Source organism: Pristiophorus japonicus, chromosome 14, assembly GCF_044704955.1.
Source record: "Pristiophorus japonicus isolate sPriJap1 chromosome 14, sPriJap1.hap1, whole genome shotgun sequence".
Taxonomy (NCBI): Eukaryota; Metazoa; Chordata; class Chondrichthyes; family Pristiophoridae; genus Pristiophorus; species Pristiophorus japonicus.
The window spans coordinates 177,777,242-177,798,039 of NC_091990.1; the positions used below are offsets into that span (position 1 = coordinate 177,777,242).

The 20,798-nt window shown below is 42.8% G+C and overlaps 1 protein-coding gene across 2 annotated transcripts in view; it reads right to left on the reverse strand.

The window, feature by feature from the left end:
- Positions 1–20,798, reverse strand: part of nucb2a (nucleobindin 2a) — a 92,458-nt gene that overhangs the window by 37,283 nt on the left and 34,377 nt on the right. The window contains exons 3-7 of one of the 2 annotated variants that reach the window (XM_070899892.1): positions 15,591–15,698; positions 5,622–5,748; positions 3,148–3,251; positions 2,744–2,929; positions 458–548 (exon numbers count right to left, since the gene is read on the reverse strand). In XM_070899892.1, the coding sequence (XP_070755993.1) occupies positions 458–548; positions 2,744–2,929; positions 3,148–3,251; positions 5,622–5,748; positions 15,591–15,698 (616 nt within the window). Of the gene's footprint in view, positions 1–457; positions 549–2,743; positions 2,930–3,147; positions 3,252–5,615; positions 5,749–15,590; positions 15,699–20,798 lie in introns of both variants that reach the window. The other variant, XM_070899891.1, reaches the window with a different exon arrangement.

The following is a 20,798-nucleotide window of genomic DNA, read 5'->3' on the forward strand; positions in this document are numbered from 1 at the left end:
GTCATTGAATATATTTAAGGCGGAGATAGACAGATTTTTGAACGATAAAGGTTATGGGGAGCGGGCAGGGAAGTGGAGCCGAGTCCATGATCAGATCAGTCATGATCTTATTAAATGGCGGAGCAGGCTAGAGGGGTCAAATGGCCTACTCTTGCTCCTATTTCTTATGTTTCTTATGAGATTAAACTTCAAGAGAGATGGGGAGACAGGGAGAAAGAACAATAACCACCTGGGCATTGTAGAAAAAAGGAAGCCAGCATTTGAATGATCATCGAGTTATATTCCCAAGTGGTGATAATTTCTCCACACCATTCTCAAAACTACGCTTGAGCATAGAAGATTCTAGTCTGAGGGAAAGTGCATTTTACAGCAGAAACACCAGCTCAGTTGCTTGGTGCTCTCAAGTGTTATCTGGCCCAGATGCCTTAGGCTGAGAAATGATTAGTCACAGTCTTACCATGCAGCTTGAAAAAGGTCTTGGGATCAAAATCTTCAGGATCAAGGCCATCAGTTTCCTCCCAGACTTCTTTCAACTGATCTTTGCTTCCCTGAGAAAAGTAAGGCACACTCGTTCAGTGTTAAAGTTATAGCACCCCACAGTGTGTGAAATTACAGCCATTTTTCCAAACGATAACCAAATCTGTTCACGTGCAAGGTATATTTGCAGAGGGAAATAGTGAGGTTCAATGAACAGTCACACTGTTTCAAAGCAGATGACAGGCTGTAAATCACTGACATGTAGGAACGGCAGACATCTCAAGAGGTCTGGCAGTGAAGTTACTGACCTCACCATTAAGATTACATTCTATTTAAAATATTGAAACTGAACCAATTAAAAGTGCAGTTGTTTGCAAGGCCAAAAGTGCAAGATACCACTGAGAATAGGAGAGAAGATGGGGTAAACCAGGAAACAGTGATTAGGCGATGCAAAAATTGGAATTTAAAGTCCATGAATTTCTGCAATTTCTTAAACGATAAGGGGATAAGGGGTTATGGGGAGCGGGCGGGAAAGTGGAGCTGAGTCCATGATCAGATCAGCCATGATCTTATTGAATGGCGGAGCAGGCTCGAGGGGCCGTATGGCCTACTCCTGCTCCTATTTCTTATGTTCTTATGAATTGCAGGAGAAAGCGAAGATTGAGGGAGTAGTTAAGCAGTTTTGCAGTCTTGAGAAAGATGAGTTAAAGTAGGAAACTATGCAAGGTGTCTTGATTTCCAGTTATCTGGTTAAAACTGGAGGTGTTTCATCAGCAATGGGTTAAGCCCCACTGCTGTGTCCTGCCCACTTCAACCTTTATTGTGATGAAAGAGGAATTACTGAATGAACTAGGTGTGCAATTATAATAAGCAATATGTGTTAGAAAACATTTTCATGGAATAATTTTTATGCAAACTTTTTACATTATATTGCTATTCTGACTATTGGTCAGCAAATTAATGAACTGGTGTGCATCTTTGTTCTATCCCTATTACTGCTTCCAATTCCCTCAACATGCACTATTCCATCCTCCAAAGAACATTTTAGCAAAATTGAAACTCATTGCATATCTCTGACTCTAACACTTTATTTCCTCAAGAAATCAAAACACTTGTAACTCCTGATCTCCCTCAGTCTTCCCTCTCCAATCTATAAGTTTTTAAAATGAGTTCCACAATCATTACTTGATTCAACTCAACTTCACTCCTACTTTTCAACTTGGGTATCCTGCCCTATGGATAGGCAAGTGCTTATCTCACCATGCGACATCCTACGAACGTTTACACATTATGTACATAGTGCGATTTGCTGCCCAATTACCTTAATTTTGCATAAAAGTCCCAGGGAGGCAGTGAAAATACTGGTCTCAGACAAGTAATCAATAACAAATTACATGCCACAAGAAGAAATAAATAAGACAGACTTGCATTTATATAGCGCCTTTCACGATCACCAGATGTCCCAATGTGCTTACAGCCAATTAAGTACTTTTTGAAGTGTAGTCACTGTTGTATCATAAAAAGCGCGGCAGCCACAGCAAGCTTCAACAAACAGCAATGAGATAATGACCAGATAATCTGTTTTGATTATGTTAATTAAGGGATAACTATTGGCCAGGTGGTTCTCCCTGGATCAGGAAGGTATATGCTTGCTTTTTTGGAAATAGGAGGTGTGTGGGGGGCCTGACCCATCCACCTCCATGGCACGAACTTGGTATTGCAGTACTTCCAGGAACGGTGCAGTGGCTCTCGGCCTTTTGGCTAAGAGCATTGGCGCAGAGTGATCCTTGATGTGTGCAAGGTGACCTCTGGCGTTTGTGATTTGACAAAGAATTGGAACGATTGGCTACGAATTAAAAAAAAACTATTGGCCAGGACACTGGGGATAACTCCCCTGTTCTTCTACGAAATAGTGCAATGGGATCTTTTACGTACACCTGAGAGAGCAGACAGGGCTTCAGTTTAACGTCTTATTGAAAGATGGCACCTCTGACAGTGCAGCACTCCCCTAGCACTGCACTGGAGTGTCAGCCTAGGTTTTGTGCTCAAGTCTCTGGAGTGGGACTTGAACTCTCAACCTTCTGACTCAGGAGAGGATGCTACCCACTGAACCACGGCTGACATTTGGCCCAACTATGGGCCTTGGCCCTTCAACTGGTTCTCTCAATTTAAGAAGAATGTCCAAATTAATTCAAGCTAAGTTAGTAAAAACCCCAACAGTAATACTGTAAATTGGAAAGAAAAGTAATTGTGAAGTTTTTCTTACTGGATGATTAATTTTTGGGTGATCCTTGTGTTTCTTTTTTATCTCATCATATCGAGCCTCCTCCTGTTTCCTCTTTTCTTCGTCTAATGTTTTCAAATATTCCCTCCTCTCATGTTCCTTCAGCATTTCATATTGTTTAAATTCTTCATGTCGTTCTTTGTCATAGTTTTCCAGATCACTGGTGGCCTGTGTGTATTAAAAACAAATCGAATCAATTTATACTGCACTAAACACAATAGCCCCCAAATTCTTGGTGAGACCCAGGGATGAGGGCGGAAATGGAAACATTGTGGCTTGCAGAGCACAAGCAGAATGGTCCGCAACATAAACAAGACATTAATGAATGCTGTAAAAAGGTTCAGATTCACATTTACATTCTGCACTGCACATAAATGATCACTTACAGTTTTAATCAATAATTCCAAATCTTCAGGCTCAAAGCTATGGGGGTTTTGGTGATTGAGGTGCTCAAATTGCTTCAACAAAGCGTGATGGTCTATTCCTGCATCTGAGAGGTTAAAAAGAGATTAATTTGCTGTACAGACCAACATTTAAATTAAAGAAAAAAGACAATAATAAACAAACAGAAAATGATGAAAATACTCAGCAGGTCAGACAGTCTCTGTGGAGAGAGAAACAGAGTTAACTTTTCAGGTGTCGACCTCATCGACCAGAAATGTTAACTTTATTTCTCTCTCCACAGATGCTGCCTGACCTACTGAGCACCGTTCCCTATAATTGATTTTGCTGCCACATGGCCCCTTTAAGGGGCTGCGTGGCGCATTCAAAATACTGCGCTTGCATGGTTTTCACATTGAAAAGCCGGCAAGCCAGCTTTGTGGGTTTCCCGAAGCATTGCACAGCAGCATAGCTTAAAGATAATGTTGTTACTGAGTATTTCCAGCATTTTCTGTTTCTCAAAGAACATAATGCATATTTAAAATGTATTACATTTAAATGTAGCTAAATCATGATACAACTGTACCCAGAAGAGTCAGCCCATTTGGATCACATACAATAGTATAAGAAGCTATCCATTAGAGGGCATGTCTACATTCTGAATTCAATCAACATGCCACAAGTTCAGCAAGTTCCTTTCTTCTGGGTCCTCGGTTTAAATTCAGCTTGGAACAAATTGATTTGAGATTTCCTCTGTCCACTGGCTGTTAACATTCGTAACTAATTGGTCAAATCGACCCCAGGATGTACCTGGCATATTTCAATCAGCGATCAACAGTAACGGTGTCTTTCTGTCCAATTTCTGAATACTTTTGCTTTAATACTAAAAAGCCAAAGATGTGCTGGAAATTATCAGTAGAGATCACCAGTGAAACAAGGATGCTTTGCCATCGTGTGTGTCTGTTTATTCAGCTTTTGCAAACCACCAGCCAAAAGCCTGATCTGTGTTTTTCATTTCACCAAATTTATCCAACGAGTTGACAGTAAAAAGATTAGAATCTATCTTAATTATAATGTGAAGGTCTGTAAGACCATGAGCTTGGGGCAGATTTGAGGGACTGATCTTCGAACACTCTTCCTCAGGCGGCATGGCTGCATTGGAGGCGATGTTGAATCCCGTCGTCAATGCCTGCTCTTGTTGATATTATTTGTGCATACATACATACATACACACATATATGATTATGTTTTTATCTTCCTATTTACTGATAAAGGATTTGTACTATATGTAGAAATAATGAAATGGTTAAAGCAGTTCATTCCCAGGATGCTTTAAGATAGAGGACTGGATTTTCACCGACTTTGCGACGGGGTTTGCACCGCGATTTGACCTTCCACGGCGAGAACTCAGTCGGCGAGATATTCGGGTACCTGCTTGTGGCGGTGCTTTCAACTCAAACCTGTCGGTGCAGCCCTGCAAGCAGCTGTAAGTATGAAGGCCTGAAAAAATGGTAAGTTAAATTTTTTATTTTTAAATTATTTTTCAGCAATTTAGTAGGTAAAGGTTTTGTGAATTTTTTTTTTTTAGAAATGTATTTTGGCAATTTCCCCCCTCCCCACCCCCAGCCCCTCTCAGCGCTACCAGCCCCGGACTAAAGTTGCCGAAACTCGATTTGCACCATGAATCCTCATGTAACGCTGACCTTACCGATGGACGTAAAGGCCGAAAGTTAGGCCTAAAAAAGGTAGCGCAGTGAAACGGTAATTCTGATGTAAAATCTAGCCCATTAATATGTGTCAGTGTACAATTTAGCTGACTGTGTGTTTAACTTCTGCTGAGGTGCAAAATGTGTGATTCCTGCCCGTTGACCTCTTTTTTCACCGCATTGTGAAATGAGATAGCCAAGCAAGTCTTGAGATAAGGAGGTGGGACAATGAGCTCAGGATGATTAGTTACATGCTTAATGCTAAACAGATTGGCCATCTGGAAGTTTGTAGGAACTCTTATTTCTGGGGGTCCTGTTCACAATAACATACGTCTTACCATAATGAATCAGCAAAGATAATGTGCGTGACTAGAGGCCTCATAAAATCTTCACCTTTTCTTAACAATTTGTAGAGAGTCAGGATCAAAAGGATCGACAATGGTTATGTCTCTATCCAGGAAAAACGGGGTAATACTGTTTATTTCTCTGTTGGCTACTGCTTAGTGACATTACATTTGTTAAAGACTTGGTCAAACACAATAAAAGGATTACGTTGCAACCATATTTGGTGTCTGATTCAAATTGTCGTACATGTGGAAATGGCTCTGTAGGACATCCAATTGATACTAACCCCTATAGAGAGTACACTTGATACCATATCTGGATGCAGATTGAACAAATGTTTTATATTGTAGTTGGAATGTCCTTGACTTTAGCAAAGGCGGACATAGTGGAAGACAAGGCAATGATCAGTTTCTGTACAGTACCTTTACCTTGTAGTGCATCTATTTTGGCTTTAATAAGCATTCGTAGCCGGGAAACCTCCTGTCTTTTCAATTCATCCAGTTTAGTTCTCACAAGATGACTCACTAAGTTGAGTTCTTTAGCCAGTTTTCCACTCTTCATTAAAGAAAAGAATGAGAAAATGAATGAGAATTGTCCAAAGAATTGATTGAACATCACTAAGATTTTACTGATGAGGAAAGGCAATTCAGTCCCTCTGGTTCATCTTCCCATAGAAAACTATAATCTCCCCCATCACAACATCCAATAGCATGTTGAATTACTGCAGAATAGTTTCCTCTTCCACCGACCACGCACCCATTCCAGGTATTAAACTCTTTGTGGAGAAGTTCGGAACTTGTCTTTTCTCAAAATGTACCCATGTCTTGTTGCCCCTGCAGTCGTGGTTTACCTTGAAAAAAGTTCAGAATTAATATCTTCTCTTTCACTTACTAAATTATATAGCTCAACATTAAGAATCACCTGGTGAAATGCAGGAGAAAATCTGGGAGAGGATCACACGTTTGTAACAAAACTCACCAGAAACAAAACTAGCAAGTTTTCTCCATCAAAATTAATAGAAAGTCCAGCCGGTTTTGTATGGGTCTTAAAATCTTCCCGCCAGATTTTCCATTCTGCACTCCCCCCAATGCTTAAAGCCTCGACAGTAAAAACAGAGGATCTACCCTCTAGTTTTTCCTCGCCTTTTCTGTTAGCTTAGTCTTTGAACGTTAGTGATCTACCTTATTGCCCCTCTCTGCACCATTATGCTTCAGTGACCAGAATTGAAGACAATACTCAAGATATAGGTACTTCAGCATGACTGTCTCAGATTGATACTGACCAATTTGGCTAAATATCTCAGCATTCTAGTTACTTTGTCAATCAGTCCTCTGCAATGATTGGACTTATTCACCAAGTAGGTTTTCCATGGTTTTCTTTTAATGCGAAGGATCTTGCACTAATTTGTATTGAGGTTTGTCTACCATAGTTTTACTCACTTGCAAATAGTCCTCTGTAATTTCTTGGCTGCTTCAAACTTGAACACTGCCCACGTTCCAGGAAAAGTAATCAGCTTAGATTGAGTTTCTCAATCCAGGTCATTTATGTAGATGATGGAGAGTTGGGATCCTAGTATTAATCCCTGGGTCACCAGATTCAGTACAGCTCCCCCATCTCTTACCTAAATAGCAGCAACTACTCCCTCTATTTCAACAATTCCCTATCCTCCTCCAACTTTTACCAAGATACTCACTGTCTTAAGGTAATGTAGAAGATATTCACATAGTTCAAAAGCTTTCTGGAATTCTAGCTAATCTAGGTCAGAGTTTTCAGAAAATTAAAGAGATTGGTCAGACAGGAGTGTTCCTTCTGAAGCTGGGAATTGGACCTGTATGAAAATAACCTAGTATATGGCATATACTTGGTTATTTTCATACAGGTCCAATTTCCAGCATTTCAAGTCAAGTGGAACATACACAGGGCTCAATTTTCCCCAATACCGCTTTTTGGCATATTGCAAGAGTTATGGCTTTTTTTTGGCCCCGACTATGCCAAAAAAAACTAGCAAGTTTCCCCGTTCTATTTTTTGAAATTGGCGCCATGCAGCCTGTCCTTTAGCTTCCGGGGGTGGAGCCGAATGTCTGCGCCAAAAAAATAATGACCCACCACCCCCTTCTGCGCATGTGCGGAAAAAACGGACGTTTGACGTGACTGCTATGGACGCGCATGCCCAGTATAGCTCCGGATCTGCATGCAGCCATTTTTAAAGAGCCACTTGTGTGAGAGAACTTTAATTCTCATTGGAAAAAAATCGGAGCTGCAATACAATATGCAACACAGCTCAAGGACCAAGAATTTCTCACAGGGTGAAGTGGAGGCACTGGTTACTGTAATTGAGGCCAGATGGCACAAGCTGGACACCAGCAGAGGTCACATAAAAGTTTCACCAAAAGCAATGAAGAAACACTGGGACCAACTTGCAGAAGATTACTGTGCAATGGTCCTGAGGTCTGGAGGCCAGTGCAAAAAGTGGCAGAACCTTGATCAAGTAGTTAGTGTAAGTAATATTTTCATTTATTCAATGGAATTGCAATTGTAAATGTGACCAGCTGTATATGTCCCACCCAGCAGAAAGACACCCTCTCTAAAAAGTTAGATTTTCATCTTTGCAGAGGAAGGTGGTAAACAAAAAAGAAAAGAACTCGAACAGGAGGAGGCCCGGCAAATTTGCACCCACTGACACTTTTGGAAGAGAGGGTCGCTGCTTTGATGGATCCTGCCTGGAGAAAAGCAACCACCACTGCACAAGCTGGGCCCACACTCGAGGGAGAGGGCAAGTCCTGCAAATTCCACAGTCTGGCTTTATAAATGTTAAGTACTGTGCGGGCTAGCCATGCTTCAGTTCATGGGGATGTCTCAGTCAGCTGTGCTTTGGTTGATGCAATGTGCTATCATTCATCGTGGTCCTTTAAATCAGCCTGATCCTACTCATACCACCCTGCCCCCTCCTCGGCTACTAACCATTTGTCTGTTCTGTTATATTTTGCAGAACTGGAGGCCAACCCTGATGAGGCTGAAGCCGAAGATGATTCAGACGCACACAAGCCTGAAGAGAACATCTTCCAATCCCACCTTCCAGACCAAGAGCATGGGGGTGAGGGGGTGGGGGAGGTGATGTATGAAGCCCTCACTGTTGTACTCACTTTGCAGGAGGTGCAGATGCCATCCGTTGAGGTGCCAGGCCCTTTCCTGAGTGGTACGAGTGTTGGGATATCCCACGGTTTCCCACAGTCCGAGGCAGGGGATTCCAGTGGGGTGCAGCGAGTCACACTCCGGGTGAGCTGGTGCAAGGAGAGCTCAACAGCACTCTCCTGAAGTGCAGGATCCAACAGATGTGGTGCAGATGATGGTAATGAGTGCAGAGAGCTTTGACCTTACACAATCACTCCTGGACACCAGTGGGATGGGTGATGAGGTATCAGGACTGTCAGGAGAAGTAACACTCACAAGAAATGGGAACACTGTCCAGGCACATGAGGGAGGGAATGTCGCAGGTAACTGACAACATTCCCTCCCTCATGTTCGCCGACAGTGTATGTAGTTGAGACACTGTCAGGGCACATGAGGGAGGGAATGTTGGAGTTAGCTTCTGCAATAAGGGAACACGCCCATTGACAGAATCAACTGCCACTCCCACTCCAATCCCCAGACCAACCTCTGAAGAGGCCCAAGCCAGACCTTCCACATTACTATCTGCCACCCATCAAGAAATGCACATTACCAGAGATGTGCAAAGGAATAAGCTTGGTACCAACTCAAGAAATGCTGCGCCACCGCCTGCGGGCAGGGGTGGAGTCAAGTCGACCAAACGCAGTGGGCGGTCTTAGAATAAGGTGGAGGAGAGATGGGTGCAGTGTTTCTTTGCTGCTCTTGTTATTATTATTGTTGTTACTGTTGTAACTGTTCTGAAATTGAAAGAATTTTTTAAATAAGTGATGTAAATTTACAAGTTTAAAAGTTTTTCATTAATCCTAGAGTTTGTAAGTAATCTTAACAGAAAACTTTAAAGTTTGATACAAGAATATTTTTATTAAAGTTAAAGTACAAACAAGTGTTTGTTAAACTTTTGAATAAAATATATTTTAAATTGTAATTGAATCATTTCCATTATTAACTTAACTTTTTGAACTGAAGAAGAATAATTTCCATTATTTGTTCCATTAACACAACACAACACAACATTACGGAACAGGTCCAAACAGTAAACATGGTCCATGTGGAATAGTTGCCGCTGAGCCTTCAGACAGCAAAGCGTTCGCGGATGAGCTGCTGGCGCAAGGCTCGAGCAATCGTTAAAGGGGCACGATGGCCTGCCCTCCTCCGCCGGCGTGCTCCGGGTTCAGGTAATTGCATGGCTTCCTCGTTTTCATCATCATCTGCATCTTCCTCTTCATCAGCCACTCTCACCTCAGATGAGTCTTCTACTACCAGCTGCTGCTGCCTCATGATGGCTAAGTTATGCAGCATACAACAGTGAACTGACTGACAATCTCAGGGGAGTATTGCAAGTAGCCTCCGGAATGGTCCAGGCATCAGAAACGGTGTTTCACAATGCCAATACTCCTTTATTATGCTGCACTTCGCAATGTGCGACATGTTGTATTCCCGGTCAGCTTCCGTTTGGGTTTTGCATAGGGGTGTTATGAACCAGGTGGCGAGGCTGTACCCTTTGTCTCCCAGCAGCCAGTTCTGCCCTTCTGGCTGCTGCTGAAACATGGCAGGTATAGCACTCTCGCGTAGGAGGAACGCATCATGGGTGCTCCCAGGGTATGTCACATCAACCGACATGATGCGATGCATGTTATCACACATGAGCTGCAGATTAACGGAGTGGAAGCCTTTTCTGTTCCTGTACATCTCAGAATCCTGCAAAAGGTGCTCGCAAGGCAATGTGGGTACAATCAATGCAGCCCTGTACCTTTGGGAAGCCAACAATCCTGGAGAAGCCCACAGCCCTTTCATGCATTACCTGGGCAGTCATGGGGAACTTTGTGCGTCATTCCTCCAGGCATATAGTGCAGCAGTCACCTTCCAAATGCAGATATGTGTTGCATGTTGAGAAATGGCACACACATCCCCAGTTGTGGCCTGGAATGATCCAGATGCATAGAATGGAAGTGCAGCTGTAACCTTCACTTCAACTGACAAAGCAGTCCTCCTGACACTTCTAGGTTGCAGGTCTCCTTTTGTTAACTCAATGATCTTGGTTACAACGTATTTGCAGAAATGCAGCCTTCTCACACAATTTGCATCACTCAGGTGCAGGTATGAACGCCTGTCTCTATATACCCGACGTAGGTAAGGCCTCTTGCCAATCATCCTACGTGCTCGGAGGCTCCTCATGCGATGATGTCGAATCAATTGTCTCCTCTGCAGCACCATGATGCAGAGGGCTTGCACGAGGTCCAGCATTGTCAATATTGCCCCCATAATTAAATTGTACCTCTGCAAGAAGCTCAAAACAGCAGGACAAGGAGTTAAAGCTTCTTTGTTCTCTCTCGCCCCAAGGTCAACGCCCTAGTATGGACCACATCCTGGTCTGCGCATGCGCAATAGGTTTGTTTTAAATGGGAAGCCAGGCATTCAAATGAGGTCATTTGGGGCAATGAAGTCGAATGCAATTCTTTAACTTTAGATTTTTTTTCAAAAGTACCACCCCACCACCCCACCGACCGAATATCTCACCAGGCTCGAGGGTCGGCCAACAGAATCGCTCTCTCATCCGGACACAAGGGCTCGGCAAACACCTCCCTCCCCCGCCCCCGCCCCCCCCCAACACCCACCCTCCCTGCCCTGGGCTTCTATCGATGCTGCTGCATAGTGTAAGGCTGCTCATGCCTTCAGTTCAGCTTCCACCCTCTGGGCTTCTTTTGAAGCTGAGCCCCGAGCCCGTGTCTGTGTGAGGGGCCGATTCTGCCGGCTGATGCTCTGACCCTCCAGCCCGGTGAGGAGATGTTTGCTGGTGGCGTGGCACTTTGAAAAAAAAATCCAAAATTAAAGAATTGCATTAGACTTTCATTTTCTCACTTTTAAATTTGAAAAAAAATTAAGCTTCATGATGCGTATTTCAGGTGAACTTGACTCCCTCAAAAACTTTGCATAAAAACAATGGCGTCTTTCTGCACCTATTTTTTAATGTGTGCTGGTTTTTCTTAAGTGCCCAGAAGGCTTTTGGGGAGTGGTCACTTATGCTGGGAGTAATGCAAGTTGGCCAAACTTGCATAAATGTGAAAAACTGGTACAGACATCGGGTTACGCCCCCTACGACACAAAAAAAAATAACCTAAAAAAATCGTAACTAAGTTACACTAGCACACAAACTTTGGGGAAACTTGGATATTTTAATTTAGGCGAAAAAAAGTGGTGTGTGGCAAAAAACCGGCGCAGATAACTGGGGAAAATTGAGCCCATAGTCTGTGCTCGAAGTGGTAACTTCCTTTTAAATTTCAGCCTAACCATAATTTTCAGGTCCTCTTATTTCGGCTATCTCTTAGCACAAAGCCAAAACTGTACTCGAGTTGTAGATGATTTGACTACAAAAAAATGTGCATTTCTTGCTTATTTCATACTGGCACCTAGCCATTCTGGCTTCAGCACGACTCAAAAAATTTATACTTGTATGTCTTGTACCGTGAGTTAATCTGTTCTTATAACTGAATAAATTTAGAATCTAACATTGGAGAGAAAAATTATCCATGGTAATGTTGGTCTTCAGATACACCGAATAATACTACTCAATACATGCAAGACTGATTTCACCACTACAAATCTATGAACAATTTGCAAAGGTAAGTTATTTTTATCTTGGCTAAGACACAGCATTACAAAATGGTGAAACAAACACACTGTTCTTTCACCTCTGGAATTCGGTTTTCAATCCAGCACACAAAAGTGGGATAAAAATTTCTTGTCTGCTGGCTTGAATGGTGCTCCAAGAAATTAGTATGGCCATTCCCAAGAGGCATGTGCCTACAGTAGAAAATGATCCTCAAGTTTATACTAACTGGCAATCTGTCTCAGACCTACAAGTATAAGAAATAAAAAGATTTACACTGAAGTTGGGTCAGAGCTATTTTGTTGAGGCATAGTAGCAGGAGCTTCTATCTGCATCTAACTGTGCTGTACCTGGCCTACAAACACATGCCGTCAATATGATGATCTTCCATTCCTTAAATGTGAACTTAATAAAAAATAACTGTAAATATGGTTACTTTTGTTTATTAACTGACAGATATTATCCAATCATCCTCCAATTATATTCCCCTCGTCTCCCAAGGGCACCAACTCTTGCTAGGGTATAGTCCCATGGATCCTGGTCACCATCTAGTACCTCACTGATATTTCTTTACGTGCAAGCCGAGTGAGAGTGTTGACTAGCTAGTCTACCACACGGTGGGGCGGTGTATAGTCAAGGCTAACCCTGTCCTCACCTCATGATGACACACACTTTTCAACAGGGGTATCTAAAATAGTGACAAGGTTCAAGGGTACCAAGTGATTATGCCTTCTTTATCTAAAGGACGCTGAAGCAAGCACTTTCCAAATCAAAACATCTGCTCTTAGGGTGGCTCTTGTGTCTATAAATTAAAGCAAGGGGTTGATGAATGACAGGTCAATTGATGTTTGGACTTTGTTTTTGTTTTGAATCCTAAATGCAGAATTTTATTCAAAACATGAAGCATAGAACAGTAGGCTTCCTGGGACTGCTTTATCTCACTGCAGCTTCTTTTAAAGGCATTTTCCATAAAAGTTTAATTTTTTTTTCACTATCCCATTTATGCATCTCATCAGATTAAAGATAGAAAAAAAGCATAAATTATTCCCCTCCCAATACTCACGTTATGAATTTGAGTGTTTGGAAGTGTTACCCATAGCTTTTCCAGTGTTTATTGGGGAGGGGGAGTGAAGGAGGAAAGTGGAAACGTAAAGTAAGTTCCTATCTTCCCTCCTCAGTACTGCACCCAATTGAAAGGAGAGATCAAATTTTTGAAAATAAATGAATTTAAATGATCAGACTTTGTTCAATATTATCCTGGATGACTGGCTATCCTGTGTTGTACGCTGAATTTTCCACCTAAAGTATCTAGTACTTTGAATAAAGAAGCATTGGTACAGGTGGTTATTTTGTAGCAGAAAAAAGGTATTTCAGTGAAATCACTTGGGGGAAAAACAGCAGTTCCCTGTTAAGACAGTTAAGCACTGGCAGGGGACAAGCTGTCAGCCCATCATCCCAACAGGACTGCACAAAGAAAGCTTTTTCTTACCCCAAATATATAGGTTTAATATAAAATATATACATTTATCTAAAAAAGAGGTTTGTAGATAAATCAATAGTGTAAACCTCCCATTACAACCAATATTAACATTTTAACATTCCCATTGTGTTGGATTGAGAATTTACAGTTAGATTTTAAAAATTGGTAAATTTTAACAATTAGCCAATAGTTCCATTTTCACGCACAAACCAGAAATAAAATGAATGACAGCACAAGTTTGCTCACATCGTAAATAAAATGGTTTGTTCTGTTCACAAGATTATTACAGAATGTACCACAGTCTGCACAGCATGAACTCCAGTTTTCTCAATGTGGATCAGTTGGATACATTAAAATATTTATATTGGAAAACAATGTCAAAATCACTATCCATTTCTTCCTTCCTTCCCCGTTCTAAACAGGTCGATAAATTCAAGTGAGACACTGTGGAAGAACACGTTATCTGACATTAGTAACTAAAACAAAAATAAAGTTCCAAGTACAGAATTTCATTCAAAACATGAAACAATTGCTTCCTGGAACTGCTTTATCTCACTGCAGCTACTTTTAAAAAGCTGTTCAACAAAAGTTTACATTTCCTTACTATCCTATCTGCACATCTATATTCAGCAAATTAAAAGTGAAACAACTATGCACATTTTGAAACAATACTTGGTACAATATCGTGTATAACTGCAGCACAAACAATTTTGTAATACTACCAGTTCACCATTTGCAACAAGATTGTAAATGAATTGCTTGAAGTTCAGCTTTGATTGTTACAAGCAGTGCAGAGAAAATCTGCTCAAATAAATCTTTTACATACTGAAGTCTATCTTGCAACCTACTGTTCAGCAGGATGTTAAGTCAGGAGTTCAACGTTTTTCCTTCTTTGCAAGCTCTAATTTACAGTCGAAAAAAAACAATCTTAAAATGGCACATACATAAATACTGTAAATCTGAGCAGGAGAAAAATTCTTCATGACTACAATGGTGAATGTGTTAATTGTGACTTGGAGATATTTCCTGATTTAATGTTTCAAATCCAGAGAAATGCTTTCTATAGTTAGAACATTAACTGAATCTTTTAACCCAAACAATGTAACTGCTTTATACATTACGCATTTATATAGCACCTTTAACGTAGTAAAAATGTCCCAAGGCGCTTCACTGGAGCATAATCAGATAAGATTTGACACCAAGCCACACAAGGAGCCATTAGGACAGGTGACCAAAAGCTTGGTTAAAGATGTAGGTTTTAAAAAGCATCTTACAAGGAGGAGATGTAGAGAGGTGGAGAGGTTTAGGGAGGGAATGCCAGAGCTTAGGGCCGAGGCAGCTGAAGTTACAGCAGCCAATGGTGAGGTGATTGAAATCAGGGATGCACAAGACGTCAGAATTGGAGGAATGTAGATTTCTCGGGTTGTTGTAGGTTCAGGAGGAGGTTACAGAGATAGAGAGGGGCGAGGCCATGGCAGGATTTGAACACAAGGATGAGAACTTTAAATTTCGGTTGTTCCTGGACCGGGAGCCAAGGTAGGCCAATGAAAACAGGAGTGATGCGTGAATGGGACTTGGTGCGAGTTAGGATACAAGTGAATTTTGGATGTGCTGAAGTCTAAGATGGGAGGCTGACCAGGAGATAATTGGAACACTCAAGTCTAGAGATAACAAAAGCATGGTTGAGGGCTTCAGCAGCAGATGGTCAGAGGCAGAAGCAGCGATGGGTGATATTATGGAGGTGGAAGTGGTCAGTCTTGGTGGTGTAGAGGATATGGGTCGACAACTCAGCAAACAGTCTGGTTCATAGAAACATAGAAAATAGGTGGAGTAGGCCATTTGACCCTTCAAGCCTGCATCACCATTCAGCCTCAGTCAGTGACCAGCAAGGAGGATGGAATCGATGGGTAGGGAACAGAGTTTGCGGCAGGGGCTGAAGACAATGGCTTTGGTCTTCCCAATACGTTGAATCTGATCTTGTTTTTTGCATGATATTGCGAAGTTGCAGTGTGTAGATGAGAAATAGAAGGGGGCCAAGGATAGATCCTTGGGGAACTCCAGTGTGGGAGCAGGAAGAGAAGCAATTACAGGAGACTCTGTGGCTATGACTGAATAGATAAGAATTCTTAACAGACAGCATACCTTGATTTCTTCTATATCTGCCGTCTGGAGTTTTTCACGGAAATGCCTGTCTGTTTCCAACACATCAATTACCTCTCGGAGGTAACGATCATAATACAACCCAGTGTCCTGCAGGAAAGTGAAAGAAATGAGACAATGTGGTACAGATCTCCAGCAAAATAAATGGACTGTTATCAGTTGTGAAGCCGACAGCCCATTGTTCTGGTGATGTCATGAGGCAGATTTTTTTTAAAACTTGTCTGTCACCCAGGCAGCCGAATACTGATAACTTACACAGTACATTTTAAAACAAAATGTCTCATGATGTTCCACAAATTGAACACCAGGGAAGATTTAGTTTGGGGAAGCAAGATTAGAGACAAGCCGAGAACGATGCAGCAAGGCAAAGGGGTATAGGAAAACATTCCCAGAGTGCAGGCCTGCGATGCCGAAAGGTCTGCACTCCAAATAAATTCCCAGTGTATGCAACAGCACAGCATAGAAACTTGTAATTCAGTATTAATCAATCATTCAGTGTTGTCACTTGGATTTCACGAAAGCAAATGATAGCATGAAAATTTCATATGCCTGTGTTGTTCTGAACTATGGAAAAACAACCAGCAGTACACGTGTAGATTTTATCCTCCCAACCAAATACTTGTTCAGCGTGGCAGCCCCGACCTGCGAGAGACCATCAGCGGCAGGTCTGGACCATAAAAGGAGCGGCGAGCAGCGGCCGGCGGCCATGGACAGCGTGGCAACATACCACGGCAAGGTACAGCGTGAGATGGTGCAGGAGGGCGACGGCAGTGAAGAGGGACGTCATCAAAGTCCAGATTGGAGCATGGGCAGGTACAGCAGGAGCGGCGAGAGAATGTCGAGAGATGTGATCGGGACCCGGGAGAATTACGTTTCCTGCGCTGAACTCGTCAAGATCATCTCAAATTGCTTCCATAACTACTACTGTCAAAGACAGACCTATAACCACCTGACTTCATCCAGTCCTACATTGACTGTCGAGTCTGGGGCCAGAAGAAGTGAGGGCCCAGGGGCAGCACAGGCCAGCCCACACTGCGATATGTGTGCGCACTAGGCCTGTGCAGCAGAGCTGGTCTCCAGTTGTCTTGGGTAATCCTTGCCACTGGACCAAGACCTAGCTCTATCAAGCCCGTGTGGTGGCTGGTGTGCAACGGCCACCACAGGTTAAAAAAAATCCACGCACAGGCATCTTCCACCCTTCAGGATGTAGTTCGGGATCGGGAATATTAGGTCCTTCATTGAAACACCTGTGAACTCATCCCTTTTTGGCAGGGAAGCAAGTCATCCTCATTTTGAGGGACTGCCTATGATGATGATTGCTCAAAATGCTCTACAGTCAATGTAGGACTGGATGAAGTCTGGTGGTTATAGGTCTGTCTCTGACAGTAGTAGCTATGGAAGAAATTGAGATGATTTTGAAGAGTTCAGCGCAAGAAACTTAATTCTTACTTAAAAAATATATTGATTATTTTTTCCTAAAGGCATTGGTACAAATAAGCCTCATAACAAATGCACAGGTTTACTCTGATTGGGTAATGTCGAAAAGGCACAGGGCGGAGTGATAGTTTGTCTTTAAATTAAGGCACTTTGGTACAGATTATTTTGAGTGGTAGTATATGACAACATATATAGTGACATTCCTAGTGACAACACTGACTGAAATGATTAATACTGAATTACAATTTTTAAGCTGTGCTTTTTCTTTAAAATGCATGTTAACATACATTTTTCCAAACCACAGGAAAACCTCACCAGACGTGTGCATGATAAAGCACATCCATTTGGTCTAATGGGGCTAAAAGGCTTCAGCATTATGGGTACACGAAAATGAAACAAAAATGAGATCAGCCAACCCAACACAAATTGATCCTGTATCATAGGAATGTACAGAACCAGAAAAGACCAATGCATTCCATCTGGTCACTTGAGGTCTGCATGGTTGAGCAAAGCTTTACCAAAAGAGACATTGGGTTGGAAATTGCATTTGGAGGCTTCCCGCGGGAAAATGCCTGTGAACTGCACGTAAAGTACACAGCCACCTAGTGCCTCCAGACCTTCGGACACTTGCATTCCTGGGCCTGCAGACATATGTCTGCATAAAGGCCTACGTATCCCAGGAGTGCATGCAGTTCGCAAGCGTCCCTGGGATCACGCGGGCCAGCCCAACCAATCAAAAAGGAAGATTCCCATTACAGGTACAGTGTCGAAAATCCGGAAACCTTGGGACTGAGGCCACTCCAGATCCTGTGTATTTCTGGAGTTTGAAACGTCTTTCCGACATCCCGAATCCAGAAACGCCCAACCCAGGTTCGTGCATTTCCGGACTGTGGAATGTTTTTCCGACACCTGGGACCGGGTAGGAAGGTAGGTAGGTAGGTAGGTAGGTAGGTAGGGGAGGGGAGGGTGGTCAGGTGACGGCGGGTTGGCCCGAGACGGGGGCAAGGTCGGTGGCGGCCCAAAGCAGAGGTCCGAATTCTGAAACAGTTTCCGGATTCTGAACGACCCTGCCACGGATTGCCTGGTGTCCAAATTCCAAAACAGTACAGATTTTCGACGCTGTACCTGTATGCAGATTTCATTTATGTATGGAATCCCCATAAGCATAATAGGAATCCCCTGAAAAATACATTTTCACAGCACTTAAATAAAAATAAACCACTTGTTCAAAATTAATGTAATTAAATATCTAAAACAAAAATTAAATTTTTTGAAAAATAAATTAAAAATATTTTTGAAGGGCCAAAACCTAAACTAATTTTAAAAGATTCTTGAATGTGTAATCATTAATTATAATATTTATTTTTCAAAATTAAATAAACCCTTATGCTGGTAAAAGGCCGTTAGGGAACAGCCAGAGGATTGCGAATTTTTTTAGAAACCAGCAATGGGTGACTAAAAAAATACAGCAAGATAGATTATTGAGAGCAAACTAGCAAGAAATATAAAAACAGACAGCAAGAACTTCTACAGGTATATAAAAATGGAGAGAGCAGCTAAAGTAAATATGTTGGTCCCTTAGAGGATGAGACTGGGGCATTAATAACGGAGAACCGGGAAATGACAGAGATTTCGAACAAATATTTTGTATCAGTCTTTACAGTAGAATACACTAAAAGCATCCCAGTAATTGATAATCATGATGTGGGGGGGGGCATGCGTTTGGGGTGTGCATGTGCGTCCACTACAGCAGAAGGACCCTCTCAGAAAGTTCAATTCATGAACCGAGAAAAGTCAAAAACTGGAGGAGGTTCACCACGTAAGATGCAACTAACAGCCGTGGAACAGAGGATCGCTGATATGATTCAATCTTGCAAGAGAAGATCAACCACCAATGTGGACACTGGGCCAAGGTTACCGAGAGAGGATAAGCCCTGCCACATACTCATGTCACCCTGTCCCCCTCTCTTGCCGCTAAACAAACATCTGCTCTGTTACTCTTCTGTTTTGCAAATGTTGCACATCAGGAAGAGACAGAAACTGAAGCAGAAGATCAGAAAGGCGTCAGTCTAGATATTCTTCAACTTCAGTACGAGGATGAGCTGGACAATGAAGGGCAGCAGGAAGACCCCAATGATGACATGGTCATTTTGCAACTGGAGCAGGTGAACACCGAGGACGCCACGCCCTTTTCTGAGCGATACAACCGACGCGACATTTCATGGGGTAAGTCTGAGGTTGCGTGTCCCAGTGGGTTGCAGCAAGCCTGGAAGACGGCCGAGAAAGGTGGGAAGGAGAGCTCAGCCTGAAATGCAGGATGCAGGGGATATAGGACACATCATGGGAATGAGTGGGGAGAGCATTGAGCTAACCAGATCATTCCTGGCCACCATGGGTAGGGTGAGGGGAGAAGTAGCAACGATGGAGTGAGTGGATGGGGGGGGGGGGGGGGGGGGGGGAACACGACGGGAGGGGATGTCGGGAGAGTGGATGGGGGGGGGGGGGGAGAAAGAGAGTGGATGAGGGGGGGGGGGGGGGAAGAGGCCAGAGTCAGCTGGTGCAGTGTCGGTACAGATTAGGGAGGGTACGTCGGAGATAGCTGCTGCAATAAGTGAACACACCCAAGCTGTCATTGTCCAACAGCAATTGGCAGCATCAACTGCTGACACTCACTTTCCAATCCCCAGACCAAAGTCAGGTAGTGTGCCAGGGGTTCATCCACAGGCTGATGGAGTCCGACAATGAACCCGGGCCTTCCACAATGCTGTCTGCTTCATCTATCCCTGTCCAAGCAGAATCTCGACCGATTACAAGTTCTTGGTTTCGCGCCTGCACATCACATGCAGAAACCCGGAACTTGCAGGGTACTTACGACTGCGTAGGCCATGCGTACACAGTTATAGGCCCCAGAAAATCCGGGCCAATAGAGAGGCTCCAAGGAAAATAAATTGAATTGAAGTGGCCTTTTCGGCTGAGAAGACATGATGCACTCAGTCGATACACAGAAAGAAATGTTGCATTCTCTGGCACGATTATTTCAAATAGGCAAACTTCTTATGACCCACAACAAAAGGTTTTGCTCAGTCACTGAGCCACCACTTGTGAACATGGCAGAGTCTGAGCAATTGTGGAGTATTTCTGTCATTATTTCTAAATCAAACAAAAAGGTACCTGTATTTAGTAATGGATCTTTGCACGTAGTATACTGGGGAAAATGTGGGCATGAGATCCTTCAATTTATAGAACAATCTTCAATTTCCCTTGCTTAGGTAGTACATACAGGCCAATGGGGATCAAATGGAAACCCTCTAGTGGCCGATCATAATTGACGCAAAAGGAGAAAGACTGTAATTGTCAGAGGCCAACCTTTGTAACCCAAGACATCACCACAGTAGTGCTTCAGTTCAACTGATCTTCAGCAGCTTCATTAATGATATTCCCTCTGGCAGTAGGTCAGGAGTGGGACTGTGAACTGTTCAGCTCCATTCACAGCTCTTCCAATAATGCCATATCAGCCTGCAGCAGGGCTTGGACTGACAAATGGCAGGATAATATTTGCACCACATAATTGCTAGGCTATTATCAGCTCCAACAAGAAAATGCCCAACAATCTCTGCATGTCCTTCAATGGTACCTGCAGTGACCAGGTCCCCACTATTAACATACTGACTAGAAGCAAATTGAACTAGTCATATCAACACTGACTGCAAGAGTATTGCAAAGGTTGGGTGTTCTACAATGAGTCGCTCAGCT